This window comes from Perognathus longimembris, chromosome 28, assembly GCF_023159225.1.
Source record: "Perognathus longimembris pacificus isolate PPM17 chromosome 28, ASM2315922v1, whole genome shotgun sequence".
In the NCBI taxonomy this organism is placed as follows: Eukaryota; Metazoa; Chordata; class Mammalia; order Rodentia; family Heteromyidae; genus Perognathus; species Perognathus longimembris.
Genome location: NC_063188.1, coordinates 38,651,676 through 38,670,478, shown reverse-complemented (window position 1 = coordinate 38,670,478; position 18,803 = coordinate 38,651,676). Strand labels below are relative to the sequence as shown.

Genomic DNA, 18,803 nt, shown 5'->3' with positions numbered 1-18,803 from the left:
GTAAGAGGCTGGAGGGAGCCTGTTTGCCTCTCTTGTCATGGTAAGGTTGCCCAAGATAGCAGTGTCTTTGAAGCACACATATACAAATAAGCTGTTTGTCATTCTGGGCTATATTACAGTAGCCAATGCCTTAATTTTGGACTTCCAACCTTTAGAACTATGAACATAAACATATTGTTTATAAATTACCCTGCTATATTTTTGTTACATCAGCCTGGATGAACCTAGACAGAGATTTCTCTTGTCTCGTTTTGGTATGTTTCTTCTTTAAGTATGTTTAAGAAGATGACAGCAGTGGGGTGCCAGTGATTCACACCTGTAATCCTAGCTTCGCAGGAGGCTAAGATCTGAGGACTGTGGTTCAAAGCCAGCCCGGGCAGAAAAGTCCCTGTGAGACTTTTTTTTAATCTCCAATTAACTACTCAAAAAAATCTGGAAGTGGAGCTGTGGGTCAAGTGATAAGAGTGCTAACCTTGAGAAGAAAGAGGCTCGGGGACAGTGCTCAAGGACTAGGACTAGCAAAAAAGACAAGAAAAAAAATGACAGCAATTAGGGGCTGGGGATTTAGCCCAGAGGCAGAGAACTTGCCTAGCATATGTAAAACCTTTCCAACATCCCTCCCAAAAAAGTTGATAGCATTTAAAAGGATTTTTAAAATTATTTTTATTGCTTAAGAACACACCATAAAATCATAATAATGTAACTTTAAAAACACCCCAAAACAACTCAGGCTTTAAAACAAGTTTTCATAGGTATTATAAGCTTTTGGATTATTCTTTATTTTCTTTTGCAGGTTAGCTCAAAAAAAAGAACAGCTCAGAATTTCTTCACTTTATCCTAACCATTTCTTTAGCTAATGAATAACAACCAACCACAGTTGTAATTACACAAGAGAATACAGATAAGCAACAAGAAGTTATCTCAGAGTGGGAGAACAGCTTTTATCTGAACAAAGGCAGGACACAACGTAATATTAACTACAGAGAGGCAGGCACTCAAATTGTAGCAGGTCCTAGCCCTTGATAAGAATGGACTGATTTTTTTCCTTTGTTCAGAAATCAAGTGAGATTTTCTTTGTTCTATGAAATACTTAAAACAAATAAAAGATCTTAAAAATGTTTTGAAATATGCAAATCAGCTGTATGGCCTTCTAGGATAGACTGTCTGCCTTTGATAAGCACAGGTGAGAATGATCTAATAGGCAGTACAGCACAGAGGCAACATATCTAATTCTCAAATTGACAAAGAGAAGCAGTCTCATAGTTGCTATGAGTGGGATCTTCAAAGCTATTACATTTGTGTACTGTCCTCATCTAAATGACAATGATCTTTGAACACATTATAACTAGTAAAAAAAAAGATTTAAAAAAAAAAACAAATGCAACTGATTCATCATAAGAAACATCAGTTTCACCTCATCTTCAGACTAGATGGTGAACTCTTCTCACTTCTTCTGAAAGTATCTCAATTGTTCCTGAAGGAAAAAGAGCTGCAAGCAAGGAAAGGCAGAAAAACATGAACAATTCATCAAAAAAACTTAAGTTTTATTACTTCATTTAGTATTTCCTCACATAAGCTCAAAAGAATGATTGTCACTTGGAATTTATAAGATTACCTTTGTCTTATAATATTCCAAAGATAGCACCACATCGACTCTTTTTTGCACTGTTTTTTTTAAAAAAAATAATATGGTCTTGTTTATTCCAGGACATATTGGGCCTATACCCGAAGACCACAATCTTCTCATTTTATGGTATGATAAGTACTGTACCTAGGATGGATGACAAGTAGGCCTTACCACACACAGATATTGATTAAGACTGGGCCTCCCAAACTTGTCTGCTAGCTGGTCTCAAACCATAATGCTACTAATCTCACTCTCCTGAGTAGCTAGAATCTCAGGCAGGAGCCACCATGACCAGCAAACTATTTTGTTTTTCAATACTGGTATTTGAACTCAGGGCTATGCATAGGCATAGTACCAAGTAAGCTACACCCATCAGCCCTAGGGTAATTTTTTTCCAATCCTGGGGCTTGAACCCAGGGCCTAGGCACTGTCCCTGAGCTCCTTTGGTTTAAAGCTAGTGCTCTACCACTTGAACCACAATGCCACTCCCAGCTTTTTCTGTGTATGTGATACTGAGGAACCCAGGGCTTCATGCATGCTAGGCAAGCACTCTACCTCTAAACCACATTCCCAGCCCCTAGGGTAATTTTTTAAAGTTTAACTTAGATGTTATTCCTCTGCTCACAAACTCTTCAAGGGCCTCTTTAAGCCCATTTAAGTTCTTTTTTTTTTTTTTTTTGCCTGTCATGGGCCTTGAACTCAAGGCCTGAGCACTGTCCCTGGCTTCTTTTTGCTCAAAGCCACTTGAGCCATAGCGCCACTTCTGGCCATTTTCTATATATGTGGTGCTGAGGAATCAAACCTAGGGCTTCATGTATACGAGGCAAGCCACTAGGCCATATTCCCAGCCCTCTGTAAGCCCATTTAAGACTAAAACCCATCTTCCTTATCATAGCCTGCAAAGAACTGCTATGACTTGTGCCTACTTTTCCCACCCTTTTGTTAGGATAATCTCTTCCATGTTTTAAATATTTCAGTTTTTCCATGAGACCAAATTTATTTCCCTTGTGGGACATCAAATATGCTCCACCCACAGGCTGTTCATCTCACTCTCTGCCTGGCTGTACACTTGAGACCTAGCCTTTAAATGTCGCTCTCCCTCAAAGAGGTTTGTCATGATCTACCAACTAAATTCAGGATTCTCTTTATTCTAATAACAATGACTTTCTTTTTCTTCAAAGTACTTTCTTACAGTTTGTATATTCATGTTTGTACGATAACTTCTTTATTGTCAATCTTTGCAGGTAGACTGTTAGTTCTTTATTGAGGACAAGTATTGTATATCATTCCTCACTGTACATTCAGCACTTTTCACTCCATAGAGATCCATCCTGCTATTTTCTTTAGAGGATTTGTTTACCCCTATTCTTCTAAGATGAAAAGACACAAATGAGACTGGGGGCAAGGTTCTTTGCAGCAAATATATTCTTATTTTAAAACATATTTCTCGGGGCTGGGGATATGTCCTAGTGGCAAGTGTGCTTGCCTCCTATACATGAAGCCCTGGGTTCAATTCCCCAGCACCACATGTACAGAAAATAGCCAGAAGTGGCACTGTGGCTCAAGTGGCAGAGTGCTAGCCTTGAGCAAAAGAAGCCAGGGACAGTGCTCAGGCCCTGAGTCCAAGCCCCAGGACTGGCAAAAAAAAAAAAAATTCTCACCTGATTCTGCCTTTCCTTTTCCTGTAACCTAAGCTGTTCCAGCACAGAATGCAAATGAGCCTGGAAAATAAATTGTATGAACAATGAATTCTGTGTGTCAAAGGAAAGGGAACAACTGGATATAAATTATGTTGAATAATTTGATAAGAAAACTGTCAATCAGCCAGGAGCTGGTGGCTCATGCCTATAATCCTAGCTACTCAGGGGGCTGAGATCTGAGGATCATGGTTTGACGACAAACCCAGGCAGAAAAGCCCCCTGAGACTCTTATCTCCAAGTAACCACTCAAAAACTGGAAGTAGAGTTGTGGCTCAAGTGGTAAAACATTAGCCTTGAGCACAAAGAAGCCCAGGGACAGCATCCAGGCCCTGAGTTCAAGTCCCACAACCAAAAAAAGACAGAAAACTGTCAATCATACAAGAGTGTCCTTTTTAGATGATTTGGTCATAAAAACTACCCTATTTTATTTTATACACTGTGCACTAGTTCTTTATTGACGCTTTCTAAGGGGTTTAGGTTCATGAATGGACAAGACCATTCCATAAGATGACCAGAGTGAAAATACAAGGATGGGATTTTCAAAATGAGATGTGGATGTCATCAATGGCAATCAATAAGAGAACTTACCTTGAGGAGCAGATTATCCACTTTCTTGATGATAGTCTTCTGCCTTTCTGCTTTGCTCTGAATTCTTTGCAGTTTTTTCTCCTTAAAATAAATCTGCTTCTGAAGTTCCAAAACTAACAAAGGTAGAGTGAGACTTTTATGTAACTACATACAGCCTAAACTAAAGAACAAAGATCCAAATCAAGTTCTGATCAAGAACTTCTCAAACTTAGTCTTGTATTTAACACATATCAGGAGTTAGTCTTTAGCTCTGCTACCCATCCCATCCAATACCTTTGTGTTTTTCACTGACTTACCTAGCTCACAGATATCTTCTATTCTTTCATACTTCTTGACTTCGAGAATTCTGGCTTGTAGCATCCTTTCTTGATCCTCTTCAAAACCATCGTCTTCCTCTTCTTCCACCTCTATGAGTTCATCATCATCATCCTTCTCATCTTTCTCATATTTACCATCATCTTCACTGGTACTACTAGAATCACTGAACATCTTCCGCAGTCTCTCATATTCTATTGATTTTGAGCAAAAAGTTGAAATTACCTGAAGCTCTGCAAATGACTCCCAGCCCAGACGAATTTATTCCTTACCCTAAAATGCATTAGGCAGCCAGAGAATTTTTTAAGAGTTTTTAAAAATTTTTTTTCAAATTTTTATTATCAAACTGATGTACAGAGAGGTTACAGTTTCATATGTTATAGAGAATTTTATAAATCAATTTTCTAACAGGAAAATGATTCCCTTTGTGAAACAATGGCAGGAAATAGAAAGCAAATATCTCAAGCTACTTAGGGAATTGAATACCTAGGATGGAAGGGAAATTAGAATTCCAACTAGGGGACCAATAACAGGCAAGAGGGGAAAAAGCATCCTTTTTCATGATTTATCCTGTGAATTTATAGAGAATAACCTCACACATAGTTAGCATTTGACCTACGGGAAGCGCCAGTTCTGCTTTTACTAAATACCTGATAAGCTATAATCCTCCTTATAGTCACCAGTTCCTGGAGATACCGGAGAGTCTGAAAGGCATCTTTGAAATTCTGTTTCCTTGTTTTCTTCATCAGCAACAACTTCCCATCCTAAAAGGAGGGGTAGTCAAGGAAAAAACAGCAGGAAAGGAGAGGATACAGCTGAAAGAAAGAGGTTATTATACTAAAAATGTTATTTAGGGCTGGGATTGTGCATGAAGCCCTGGGTTTGATTCTTCAATACCACATAAACAGAAAAGGCTGGGAGTGACACTGTGACTCAAGTAGTAGAGTGCTAGCCTCGAACAAAAGGATGCTCAGGGTCAGTGCCCAGGCTCTGAGTTCAAGCCCCAGGACTGGCAAAAAAAACCTGTTATTTAATGTAGTTCAACTTTAGGCCACTTCTATCCAAATTTCTAGAGTGGAAAAGTGCCTTATAATGAATTAAACAAGCAAATACATTTCTATAACATGTATTTACTGTTTTTATTTACTGTTTTTAGCCTCTCAGTAGGCTGAGATCTGGAGGATCGAGTTTCCAAGCCAGCCAGGCAGAAAAGTCTGCCAGATTCCATCCCTAATTAATGAGTAAACTGCCAGACTGGAAGTATAGCTCAAGCAGTAGTGTATATGCTATGAACAAGCAAGTGGAAAAAGAGCATGAGTTCAAGCCCTGATACTGGTATAGAAAAGTAACATTTCTAAAACTTCTAAGTTCTCTACACACCAAAATTGTCATTAAATAACAGAAGTGAAGGCTGAGAATGTCACTCAGTGGTCAAAGCTTGCTTTAGCCAGGTCCTGAATTTGATCTTCAGCCTGCAAAAAACAAACCCTAAATTTATCATTACATGCATATTGGGTGGAAAAGACAGTAGAGAAAATATTTGATATAAAGGATACGTATATTAATGGCTTCAGCATCAGAAAAGAGCAGTCTCTTCACTTCCTTTTCCACTTCTGGAGAGTCAATGAACTGAAGCAGGGTTTGGGAGGAACTACTACTACCCTCATTTAACCACTTGTGTTTTGGAGAAGTACCCAGTTCCTATAAACCAATGAATTCAAATTAATTAGGTCTTGTTAGATACTTATCCAACCACCAGTTTTACGTGTGTGTGTGTTTGCACATGAGTGTGTATATGCATGCAGGAGTCACCATTACTGGGGCTTGAACACAGAACTGTACCATCTTTCTTGGCTTTTTTTTTCCAGTCCTGGTGAAGTACCAGACTTTGAAGCCAGGCCCCACTTTACCACTCGAACCCCACTTTGCCACGTGAACCTGAGATAAGGAGGCCCTGTGAACAAACCCAGGACAAGCTTATTAGGGCCCAGCCAGTCAAGAACTCTAACCACTGGGAATGCTTAACTCTAACTGCCCCTAGAATGCCTCGAGCCCTGAGCCAGTCAGATTTGTACCCGTAATCTTGCTTGCTTAAACACCTGATTGCTGTAACTTTGTCTTTTGCCTTTATAAGCCCTGTGTAATCGTAGCTTGGGGCTGCCTCCTAACCTCCGCTGTGTCGGTGGGTAGGACAAGGCCTGGGCCGCGGCCTCGCTTAAATAAATTCTTGCCTTGCTATTGCATTTCGGAATGTCTGAGTCTCGGTGGTCTTCTTGGTGGTGGTCTTGTGACTTGGCACAACATTTGGGCGCTCGTCCGGGATGGCCCCACAGACCCCCGAGACCCCAGACTCCGAAGGTAAGAAAACAGCGCGTTCATTTGTCTTGTAATGCGTCTGTTTATCTGTTTTGCTTTTGCTTATTTCTTGAAGGGGTTGTTGAAGCAGATGCGCTTACTCAGCAATCCTGGGAAGACTGGGGGATGCCCCAGACTCTCCACCCTTAAAGGGGGATCTCTGGAGCCCCACTTTCAATTTGAGTCCACCCCTTCTGCACCCTTGCAGGAAGGTTGTGTTGGCCAATTTGGGAGATTTCCAGTTTTTCTTTTCCTTGTTCTTGTTCTTGTTCTTAAAGGGGGATCTCTGGAGCCCCGCTTTCGACTTGAGTCCACTCCTTCTGCACCCATGCAGGAGGTGGTGTGGGACAATTTGGGAAATCTCCAGTTTTTCTTGTTCTTGTCCTTGAAGGGGGACCTCTGGAGCCCCGCTTCCAATTTGAGTCCACTCCTTCTGCACCCTGCAGGAAGGTTGTGTGGGCCAATTTGGGAAATCTCCAGTTTTTCTTTTTCTTGTTCTTGCCTGTATTTTCCTCCTTTTATATTGTTATAGTTGTTTTGTTTTCTGTAGCCTTTTGGACCGAACATCTGATCAGAGCTATGGGTAACGTTCTATCATGGGAACCTTCATCTATCCCTCTAGACTTGATCCTAGCTCACTAGAGGGAGGTTAAGGAGATAGCTCAGAACCAGCGTGTGAACATGTTCAAGACTGCAGTATGATGCAAAGCTAAGTTTAAGTTTAAATTCAAATGATCATCATGTTTGGGCATTACCAAATGCTTTAAAAGATTATTGCATTGTTTTAAGAAGAAACTAGAGTTAAAAAAGGATTTCTCAGGGTTCTTTAATTAGCAGTAAAAAAAAGTGGGTATCTTAATAAATTAAGACTTGATTTAACAAAGAGCAAGCTGGCGTGAACTCATTAAGCCCTATGGAGTAGGACAGGCCAATGAAGGCCTCTCTTTTGTCTCTTTTGTTTTCAGGTGAACTTTGGAAACCTTGTGGTACCTTGAGAGGTACTAAATGGTTAGAAAGTTTATTTGATGTGATTCGATTCCTATGCTATTTTTGTAATTTGGATTTTAAAGGATATATATTAAACTAATGGGGATAGAAATAAACTCTCATTAACTCTATGTATGTAGGAAGAAATGGCAAAATGGGTCAACGTTTCTCACTAACTTATTGTAAAGCTGAATGGATAAGTATTTCTAATTCTGTAATTGTAATTCTTGCATTAAGGAAAAATTGTCATTTGAGTTCAAAGGTCTTCATGCCATGCAGTAACTGGGACTAAAGTTAAAAAAAGAGGCGCTTTTGAAACAAGAAGCCCAAAGGAAAAGCTAAAGTGTTGTGTTAGTGTTAATGCAGAGGTTAATAAAAAGGCTATAGAAAATTGTCCTAAATGATTATTGCAATGTGAGAAAAGGAGAATTATGGCTACCAAAATGTTTAATTGCCATTTCAGGAGCTCAAAAGTGGTAGGGTGCTAGTCTTGAGCTGGATAGCTGAGGGACAGCACTCAGGCCCTGAGTCCAAGTCCAGTGGAAAGTCACTTCTCCTGGGACAAAAGTGATGGAGCATCCAGAGGCAGTAAGCCACTGCTTGGATGGCAGAGATGGTGTCAGTTCCTAGAGTCACTCCTGTTTGGCCTTTCAAAAGTTAATCAAAGCCAGAAAGTCCTAGAAAAATAGTTCGTAAGCATGCCTTTCTAATGCCCATATCTACTGGGCAGGAACTTGCCAGTCATCTGTGATAGTGGGTAGTAAGGATAAGTTTGTCAAATGAGAGGATAATTTAAAATCCCAACCCCCGCATCTACTCAAAGCTCTGACTGGCAGTGAGAATTTTAAGCTGATACATCTGTTCAGGAAAGAGACCTGAGATTGTGTCCTTACTGAGATCTGTGAAGTCATCAGAAATCAGTTCCCCAGCCAGTCAGGAAAAAGCTTTTACAAACTAGAATGTTAAAAGGCTACACTGAGGTAGCCCCAAAAGAAGTCTGTATAGTTGAAAGTTAAACTGTTGAATGTAATTTCCAGTTTGAAGTAAAGCTCCTAATGGACATCTGATCCTGCAGCCCCTTGGTAAAGTAGACTAAGGTTATAGGTTCCTGGCTAGGTAAGGTCAACGCCCCTGAGTCAGCCTGAAGAAGTTACAGAAGATGGATGATCTTCGCCCATCAGCCTCCCCTTTTAGGACCAAGGGACCAGAGTTGTTTTTGGGAAGATGAGGCAGGATAAACTAGAGGCATGGAAAACAGAGGTAACAGTATAGACTGCACCTGTGAGAAATGGTTACAGGCCAAGCCACCTATGTTGGCTTTAAAAAAAAAATCCTAGCCTTATTGGAAATATCTGATTTAAACTTACTGTCCTGGCAAAATGACCCAAGAGCCATTGATTGCCTAAAGCTGTCTTGAATTTCAGTAATGTGCCAGCCTGCAAAAGCTAGTGTGCTTAAGAAGGAATCAGGAAAATACTAGGAAATTTGACTAAAGTTAGGCTTTAGGTTAACTTAGGTTAAGCTTCTCTAACCAGTCTATGGAGTAAGTTGCAGGTAACCCAGAAGGGGTGACATTCTACTGGTACCACTAGGAGCCACTGCTGCCTGACACTACCATGGCCCCTGCCCATTGCATTTGAGTGAGGATCAAGGAGAGTCAACAGTCATCTGAAAGAATCTACATCTTTTTTTTTCTTTTTTTTTTGGCCAGTCCTGGGCCTTGGACTCAGGGCCTAAGCACTGTCCCTGGCTTCTTCCCGCTCAAGGCTAGCACTGTGCCACTTGAGCCACAGCGCCGCTTCTGGCCGTTTTCTTTATATGTGGTGCTGGGGAATCAAACCTAGGGCCTCGTGTATCCGAGGCAGGCACTCTTGCCACTAGGCTATATCCCCAGCCCCAAGAATCTACATCTTCAGATGAGACTCTTATCACACGCAGCTGATTTCTGCTGGAAAGTATTTTGGATCTGCTAAAACTTATTGTAAGAAATTTTCAAGCAGACTGGCCTGCTGCTAAATTCAAAGCATGTATGACAGGCTGGAGAGTCACTTCCAGGCAAAGCCTGGGGTGGAGGTATGTCCAAGAGTATTAAAATGTGTCCAGATGGATTAGGGTATGACCTCAGAAGAGAGGGAGGTAACTGCCATCAGGAGTGCCAGGTACCAAGGTAACCAGACAGAGATTTAAACTAGCTGGGGGCATCTTCATGGAGCCCTCCTGGGGGTGAATCTTACAGATGCCACTGGCCAACCTTAGGCACTTGGAGGAACTAGAAACTGGAGAAATCTACTCTAGAATAGTTGGCTCATGATATAGAATATAGATATAGAGTATAGATATAAAATATATAGAACATAGATATAGAATATGGATATAGACTATAAAATATAGATATAGAATAGTTGACTTATGATAGTTGACTCTGGTCTGGCTTCTTAGGAGTAGCCTGTGCGTGGAGTCACAGTAAATTGCCTTGATGTAGTTGAGATAAACCAGAAAATGTAGACAGTTTAAAACTCTAGCAGCAAAGAAGCCCCAGGAAATGTAAAGAGGAAGGTTAATATAGAAAGCCTTGGAGAAAAGGATAGAGAAAGTGTTTCCTCTGGATAAGAAAGGGATTTAAAAAGTAAATTGTCACAGAATGTTCCAGTAAGTCACTGATGAGGAAGTAAAAGATGGTGTGAGGGGCTGGGGATATAGCCTAGTGGCAAGAGTGCCTGCCTCGGATACACGAGGCCCTAGGTTCGATTCCCCAGCACCACATATACAGAAAACGGCCAGAAGCGGCGCTGTGGCTCAAGTGGCAGAGTGCTAGCCTTGAGCGGGAAGAAGCCAGGGACACTGCTCGGGCCCTGAGTCCAAGGCCCAGGACTGGCCAAAAAAAAAAAAAAAAAAAAGATGGTGTGAGTGGGGATATGTTACATTTTATAAGACACAGATTATAAAAGAATATAAGGAAAGACTTTAGAGAGAAAACAAAAATGTTTCCTTTAGATTAAAAGGTTTTGGCATGCTAAAAGTGAGAAAGACAATCCCTAAAGTGAGTATGCAATCAAATTGGCTATAATATAAATAGGGTCAGAATTGGGGCTTCGGTGTAAAACTATGTTTATCTGTCACATTTGTTATGACCGATTCTCAGTCAGAATCAGACTAAGCAAGGAGAACCACAATTGGTTCTTGAGTTACCTATCAGAAGGGGTGAAATGAAGTGCCAGACTTTGAAGCCAGGCCCCACTTTACCACACGAACCCCACTTTGCCACGTGAACCTGAGATAAGCAGGCCCTGTGAACAAACCCAGGACAAGCTTATTAGGGCCCAGCCAGTCAAGAACTCTAACCACTGGGAATGCTTAACTCTAACTGCCCCTAGAATGCCTCGAGCCCTGAGCCAGTCAGATTTGTACCCGTAATCTTGCTTGCTTAAACACCTGATTGCTGTAACTTTGTCTTTTGCCTTTATAAGCCCTGTGTAATCGCAGCTCGGGCTTCCTCCTAACCTCCACTGTGTCGGTGGGTAGGACAAGGCCTGGGCCGCGGCCTCGCTTAAATAAATTCTTGCCTTGCTATTGCATTTCGGAATGTCTGAGTCTCGGTGGTCTTCTTGGTGGTGGTCTTGTGACTTGGCACAACACTGGGACTTGAACTCAGGGCCTGGGCACGGTCCCTGAACCTCTTTGTACTCAAGGCTACTGCTCTACCACTTGAGCCACAGTGCTACTTCCAGCTTTTTCTAAGTAGTTTATTGGAAATTAGAGTCTCGTGGATGTTCCTGCCCAGGCTGGCTTCGAACCATGATCCTCAAATCTCACCCTCCTCAGTAGCTAGGATTACAGCCACTAGCACCCAGCCTTAAAATTTCTACTTAAGAGAGTGCTATTTATGAAAGAATTTTTATATTTTTGTTTAGTAAGCTTATTTTCTCCAATTAAATCACTTGAAACATTTTATTTTTTTATTCTGAACCTCAGAGCTACTTCCCCAAATCTTTAATTCAAGAGATGTTCCTATAAAAACTGGATCTTAAGTAGGTGTTTTCCCATGACTCTTCTTTTAGACAATTGTCTTAAAGCAACCAGTTCATCATTCTACAAATAGAAATTGAGATTGTGTAGATATAAGCCACTGCACACAACTACTAATAAAAGTGGACCATAGCCTCCAAAGAAAGCTTTGAATATAAAATTAGAGAACAAATCAGCTTGTAATACTCAGGACCACTGACTAAATGGTATCTTTTTCTCTAGGGGTTTTTGAACACTAAATAATGAATGCACTTCTCAGTGAATAAAATCCAGGCTATGCATTTTTTACATACATATACCCTGAGCAAGGGTTAGAGGTAAGATCCAAAAGCTTTGTAATTTATTTGATTTGTTTAAACCTAGTGAGCTACTAAATAAAACACATGAAATTAAAGGAGTGAAGTACACTGTGATTGCTTTACCTCAAAAAAGCTCATTTCCTCAGCTGACTTGGCCTCAGGGACCTATGAATAAAGTAAACAATGAAGTTATAATTGCTATATTTTAGTAATGTTTAAAAAGCTCTACAACTATACTTGGTTTTATACTTAGTAGGCACTTAATAAATGCTGTTAACAGATATTAGCTGGGAAAAGACACAGTAAAGATATCAACTCTCCGCAAACTGATCTATAATATCCTTATATTTTAAATTCCAGCATTCTTTCTAGCCATAGAAAAGTTAATTATAAAATTGCAATGGAAGGTATAGACTCTAAAATGGCTCCAACAATCTTGAAAAATAAAAATAAAGTAGAAGCAATCAATTTTCTGATTTTAAGACCTATCACATTGTGGTATCTATCAGTGGAGAGAGTCATACATTGATCAGTGGAACCAAAGAAAAAGCCCAGAAATGGGCTGGAAATGTGGCTTAGTGGTGGAGTGCTTGCCTACCATGCATGAAACCCTGGGTTCAATTCCTCAGTACCACATAAACAGAAAAAGCCAGAAGTGGCACTGTGGCTCAAGTGGTAAAGTGGTAGCCTTGAGCAAAAAAGAAGCCAGGGACAGACACTATCATTTAGCTATTTTGTTCAAGGCTGGCACTTTGCCACTTGAGCCACAGTCATACTTTTGGCTTTTGGATGGTTAATTGGAAATAAGAGTCTCATGGACAATCCTCACCAGGCTGGCTTCAAACTATGATTCTCAGATCTCACTTCATGAGTAGGTAGAATTACAGGTGTGACCCACTGGTCAGAAAAACTCATACTTCATAAAACTTAAGAAGTTGATTGCAGTCCTTTTTTTTGGGGGGGGGGCAGTCCTGGGCTTTGGACTCGGGGCCTGAGCACTGTCCCTGGCTTCTTTTTGCTCAAGGCAACCACCTTGCCACTTGAGCCACAGCGCCACTTCTGGCCATTTTCTGTATGTGTGGTGCTGAGGAATTGAACTCAGGGCCTCATGTATATGAGGCAAGCACTCTTGCCACTAGGCCATATCCCCAGCCCAGTCTTTCTTTCTTTTTTTTTTTTTTTTTTGGCAGCCCTGGGTCTTCATCTCAGGGCCTGGGCATTGTCCCCGAGCTTCTTTATGCTCAAGGCTAGCACTCTACCACTTGAGCCACAGCGCCACTTACGGCTTTCAGCTTACGTGGTACTGAAGAATCATCAGGGCTTCATGCATGCTAGGCAAGCACTCTACCACTAAGCCACATTCACAGCCTGATCGCATTCTTAAATATGAAATTAAAACTTAAAATCTTCAGGATCTCACCCAAAATAAAAACCCTTAAAAGAAAAAAGTAATAAATTGGATCTCATCAAAACTAAAAACAGGGGCTGGGAATGTGGCCTAGTGGTAAAGTGCTCATCTTGTATACATGAAGCCCTAGGTTCAATTCCTCAAGCACCACATATATAGAAAAAAGCCGGAAGTGGCGCTGTGGCTCAAGAGGTAGAGTGCTAGCCTTGAGCAAAAAGAAGCCAGGGACAGTGCTCAGGCCCTGAGTCCATGCACCAGGACTGGCAACAAAAACAAACAAATTTAAAAAAAAACTAAAAACTAAAAACAGGGGCCGGGAATGTGGCTGAGCGGTAGAGTGTTTGTCTACCATGCATGAAGCCCTGGATTCGATTCCTCAGCACTTCGTAAAAAGAAAAAGCCAGAACTGCTCTGGCTCAACTAGTAGAGTGCTAGCCTAGAGCAAAAAGAAGCCAGGGACAGTACACAGCCTTTAAATTCAAGCCCCAGGACTGGCAAAACAAAACAAAACACTTGAAAATGATTTTCCCTCTAAAATATCCTTTAACAAGGATAAAGAGGCAAGCTATAAGCAGGAAAAAGGTATTTGAAAAACAATACACTTGACAAAATACTGGGATACAGAATATTAAAAGAACCCTTAAAACTAAACAACTAAAAAGTCAATTTAGAAAATGGGCAGAAGGCATGAACAGATACTTCACTAAAGTGTATATATAGATGGACAATAAGCACAACTGATATTCAATGTCATTAGCAGAGAAATGCAAATTAATACCACAATGAGCTCACTATAGCTATTAGAATGGCTAAGGTTAAAATATAGTGGTAACACTTAATGCTGGTAGAGAACATTGGCCACTCACATATAACTGTCAGGAATATAAAATGGTAGGTAGAGACTTCTTATAAAAACAGCATGCCAGTTTTAAAGCTAGACATGTAACTAGCACATAACTCAGTAATACCTACCTGGACATTTATCCCAGAGAAATAAAAATTCATGCAAATACCTGTTTGTATCCTTATTTACACTAGTCAAAAATTGAAAGCAGCTCAGATGTCTTTTAATGAGTACACAGTTAAACAAACTAGTACTTTCATACCATGGAATGCTACTCAGTAATAAAAAAAGGAACAATGACAAACAGAAAAAAAGTACTGATAAATACAAAAACTTGCATGGATATAAAGGGAATTATTCTGAGTGGAGAAAAAGCTACTCTCAGATGTTATATACTATATGATTTGATTTATGTGACATTCTACAAATGGTAAAATTATGGAGATGAAGAATGATTAATAACTTCCAGGTTCTAAGGACTAGAGGTGTAAGACAGGAGGGAGGTAAGTATGATTACTTAAGGACAAGACAAGAGATAATGGAATTGTTTAGTACCTTAACTGAATAGGTGCATATGAGCCTACGCATGGGATAAAGCTGCACAGAATGGCCAGGTGCTAGTGGCTCACACCTTAATCATAGTTATTCAGAAGTCTGAGATCTGAAGATGGTGATTTGAAGCCAGCCTGGGCAGAAAGTTCATGAGACTCATCTCTAATTAACCACCAAAAAGCTGAAATGGAGCTGTGGCTCAAGTGGTAGAGTGTCAGCCTTAAGTGGAAAAGCTTGGGGACAGCACCCAGAGCCTGAATTCAAGCTTTAGTACTGACACACACACACACACACACACACACACACACACACACACACACACAGCTGCACAGAACTAACCATACACATACACGTGTGTACAAATAAATGAGAAATTTGAATGAGATTGATGACTTTCAATAATGTCAACTGCCTGCTTGTAATATTGTACTATAGTTTTACAAAATGTTCCAATGAGAAAACTGAGAATTAAAGTACATGGCATCTCTCTGCCATTTCTTACAGTTGCTACAAAATAAAAAGTTTAATAAAGAAGGAAGACTCATAGTAATCCCATAGGCTGCCCAATTTCCTACCAGCCTGAAGTAATATTCAAAATACAAACACAGGTCTCAGTTCTCAAGTTCTAGACATGTTCCTTTTAAAGCTGTCTTACAAAGGAAAACTAAAAGCATGAACTCCAGCTCCCTAATTAGCCTATAAGGTCAAACATCAGATATTCACAACTGCTAACATACAGTGTTGGAGTTGTTTACTGAACAAATAAATGAACAAATTAATTCCAAATGACTTCCCGCTTTTACTTCTCATCCACAATCATTTTCTAATTCACTAGCAGAAACACAAGTAGCATAAGACTAACCTTTCTTTTGACTTTCCGGAACCTTCTCTTTCTGACATTCTTAAGTGGTGGAGCGACTAAAATAAACACAACAGTATGAAACATAAACATGAATAATAGAGGTCACATATCTCTCTGATTTTGATAAACAGAAAGGTTATGCATGACTCTTTTCATAACAAGTGTCTGAGAGTCTAATGAACCAGGCAAGCAGTCCTTGATTCACAGGGAATGAGAACTCAGTACATAAACGTAACCACCTAGAATAAATGAAATGTTTGTGACTTACTACCATGTTTCCAGCCATATTTTTTCTTTTTCTCCTCATTTCCAGTTACAGTAGGGTTAGTACAAGTAGCTGCTTCCTCTGGAGAAGGCTGAATACCATCATTACTGCACACAAGCATCTACATTTAACAAAGAGAAAGTTAACTATGGTCTTAAATGTTGAGTTAGTAATAAATAATTACTACCACAAACCCTGAAGCACAGAAAAGACTAATGCTTGATATTGCCAGAAAAACCAACAGTATGTAATATGCATCCACAGTCTCCCTTCCTCTCACCTTTCTCTTTCCCTTTCACCTCTCTCCATTTTCTTCTCTTACCCTCACCCCTTTCTCTTATCTTCTAGTAGCGTTGTGATAAAAAGCTGATTTTTTTTAATTTACAATATTTATTACTGCAGAAGGAATATGTTGAATATACATCTGTTTTAGCATTTTGATTTAGGGAAGAAATCAGAAAGACTAGCAGAGATGATGAATATGAGCCAACTTAATTAAATCTCCATAGTTCACATACTGAATTAGCGAAAGTTCAGGATAACATCCTAGCTGTTTGTGTGTTTTAATTAATTGAATTCACTATAAATGGCAAAAGAGGGTTCTGTGAGTTACTTGAATTAAATAAGGTAGGGAAAAGTTAAGCATCAAACACTGAACCAGAATTATGACATCTGGCTCCTGCACAATCTATCTAGAAATTGGAAATGGCAGCAGCCATTCCCAAGTGAAGGATGTGAGAGCAAGAATGTGGATGGGAACTCTAGAGATCTTTGGGGACTGTGTGCTTGAAGCATGAATGATACCAGTGGAAAACCACTAGCTCTAGATGAATGGATTTTTTTAATGAATGTTTTACCTTTTACACTAATTCCTGTCAAAAGACAGAAGTCCCTGTGTGTACTTATCTTAGTGAGGACATTCCTACATCCTTTACCAAAACTGTTTAAGTGCTTCCTGATTTTCTGGAATCTACCCTTACAATGTGCCTGTAACCTCTGAGAGTTTTCCCTGAGCGAATTTGAACCTTTGTTTGTTTGTTTTTGTTTTTGTTGCCAGTCCTGGGGTGTAGACTCAGGGCCTGAGCACTATCCCTGGCTTCTTTTTGCTCAAGGCTAGCACTCTACCACTTGAGCCACAGCGCCACTTCCAGCTTTTTTTTCTATATATGTGGTGCTGAGGAATCGAACCCAGGACTTCATGTATACGAGGCAAGCACTTTACCACTAGGCCATATTCCCAGCCCCAAACAATCTTTCTTCTTTTTTGTTTTTGCCAGTCTTGGACCTTGGACTCGGCCTGAGCACTGTCCCTGGCTTCTTTTTTTGCTCAAGGCTAGCAGAATTTGAACCTTTAATAGCAGAGTTTGGGGATGAGAACTTCAGCTTAATCATCTCTGTTAGTTAAACTCATTCCTCACCCTATAGGGATAATTGGAATATTAGTTATTTAATGAACAATATTCTTTTTTTTGGTCAGTTGTAGGGCTGAATTCTGGGCCTGGGCACTGTCCCTGAGCTCTTCAGCTCAAGGCTAGTGTAGTGCTTTACCACTTGAGCCACAGAGCCACTTCTGGTTTTCTGGTGGTTAATTGGAGATAAGAATCTCACAGACTTTCCTGCCTGGGCTGGTTTTGAACAGAGATCCTCAGATTTCAGCTCCCTGAATAGCTAAGATTACAGGTGTGAGCCACCAGCACCCAGGTTATGAACAGTAATCTGAGGTGTTACTGCATAGCCATCTCTTCAGCTCTTGCCCTGGAATCTGCTGTGGAAATCAGCACAAGAAGATCAAAAAAATTAGTTCATACCTGGGAAATATCTCCTGTTTTATAAAAGCTTTTCTTATCAAGAGTTTTCAAGCTTCCAATAACACAAGGCAAATCAACCATCTTAGCAGATAGTCGGACATTTTCTATCTGAACCATCCCATGGCGCCCATCAGCTAAAATGAAGTAGAAAAGATTAAAATTGACAAAAAAAGATTAAAATTGACATCTTCTCAGTGAACTGTTAAGCTCCTGAATAATGAAGACTTACATTGGACAGAATAGTTTTTCAGAGAAACCTACTATTTCTTACAATGACAGAAGTTAGTAACTTCCAGACAAAAGATGGGAGAGCATTTGGAGCTCTCCTTACCCCACCCTCCGTTTCTGCCACTTGCTCAAAAGTAGCTAAGATTTTGTTTTTTAATTAAATGTGGACAAAACAAGAACAATTTCATTTTTGTCCTGAGAAGAAAACTCAAACTGGGAGCCAGCAGCTCATGCTTGGAATTCTAGCTACTTAAAAGGCTGAGATCTGAAGATCATGGTTGGAAGCCAGCGTGGGGAAGAAAGTCGTGAGACTTTTTTTCCAATTATCCACCAAAAAGCTGGAAGTGGAGTTGTGGCTCAAGTCATAGAGCACTAGATTTGAGCAAAAAGTCTCAGAGACTGCCCCCAGGCACTGAATTCAAACCCCAGGCTCAGCACAAAAGAAAGAAAGAAAAAGAAAATTCTATTCACTTAGATACATTCATTTTAACAAGCATTCAACTGGTCACTACATGTGTGTGTCTTCAAAAGGTTGTATGAGAGAAGGAGTGGTCGGGGAATGGTGCTAATAAGTTTCAAGTTTTTAAAAAAACCTACTTAGCTATATAATGATTAAATTTTATCCAACAGCCAGCCACACAATGAACTCTGAAGCCTGTCCACGTCACAACCATTAATATTTTTTAGCGCAAGATGATTCAGGAGAATATTCTACAAGATAGAATGTCTTGGAAGACACTGTATTTTCCACTTATAATTGTTAGGTCCTCTACCTGAGGGCTCCATGTAGATGCCCCCACCTCATTAAGTCTCCACCCAGTTACCTGGGTAACCTGCAGACCTGGAGGCAGTTACCTCCCCTTTCCCTGAGGTCACATCCTAATCCACCTGGCCACACCCCTTGGCCCTGCCCTAGATATAAGGCAGGGCTGGGTGGGG

General features: G+C 40.3%; 1 protein-coding gene across 1 annotated transcript in view; it reads right to left on the bottom strand.

Moving 5' to 3' along the window:
• Positions 1-1,301: 1,301 nt before the first annotated feature.
• Taf7l (TATA-box binding protein associated factor 7 like) overlaps positions 1,302-18,803 on the bottom strand; it is a 20,942-nt gene continuing 3,440 nt past the window's right edge. The window contains exons 2-11 of the mRNA XM_048336246.1: positions 17,637-17,770; positions 15,832-15,949; positions 15,564-15,619; positions 12,021-12,062; positions 5,787-5,859; positions 4,881-4,994; positions 4,212-4,424; positions 3,916-4,028; positions 3,289-3,348; positions 1,302-1,489 (exon numbers count right to left, since the gene is read on the bottom strand). Of these exons, the coding sequence (XP_048192203.1) occupies positions 1,445-1,489; positions 3,289-3,348; positions 3,916-4,028; positions 4,212-4,424; positions 4,881-4,994; positions 5,787-5,859; positions 12,021-12,062; positions 15,564-15,619; positions 15,832-15,949; positions 17,637-17,770 (968 nt within the window). The 3' untranslated portion in view covers positions 1,302-1,444. The remainder of the gene's footprint in view (positions 1,490-3,288; positions 3,349-3,915; positions 4,029-4,211; positions 4,425-4,880; positions 4,995-5,786; positions 5,860-12,020; positions 12,063-15,563; positions 15,620-15,831; positions 15,950-17,636; positions 17,771-18,803) is intronic.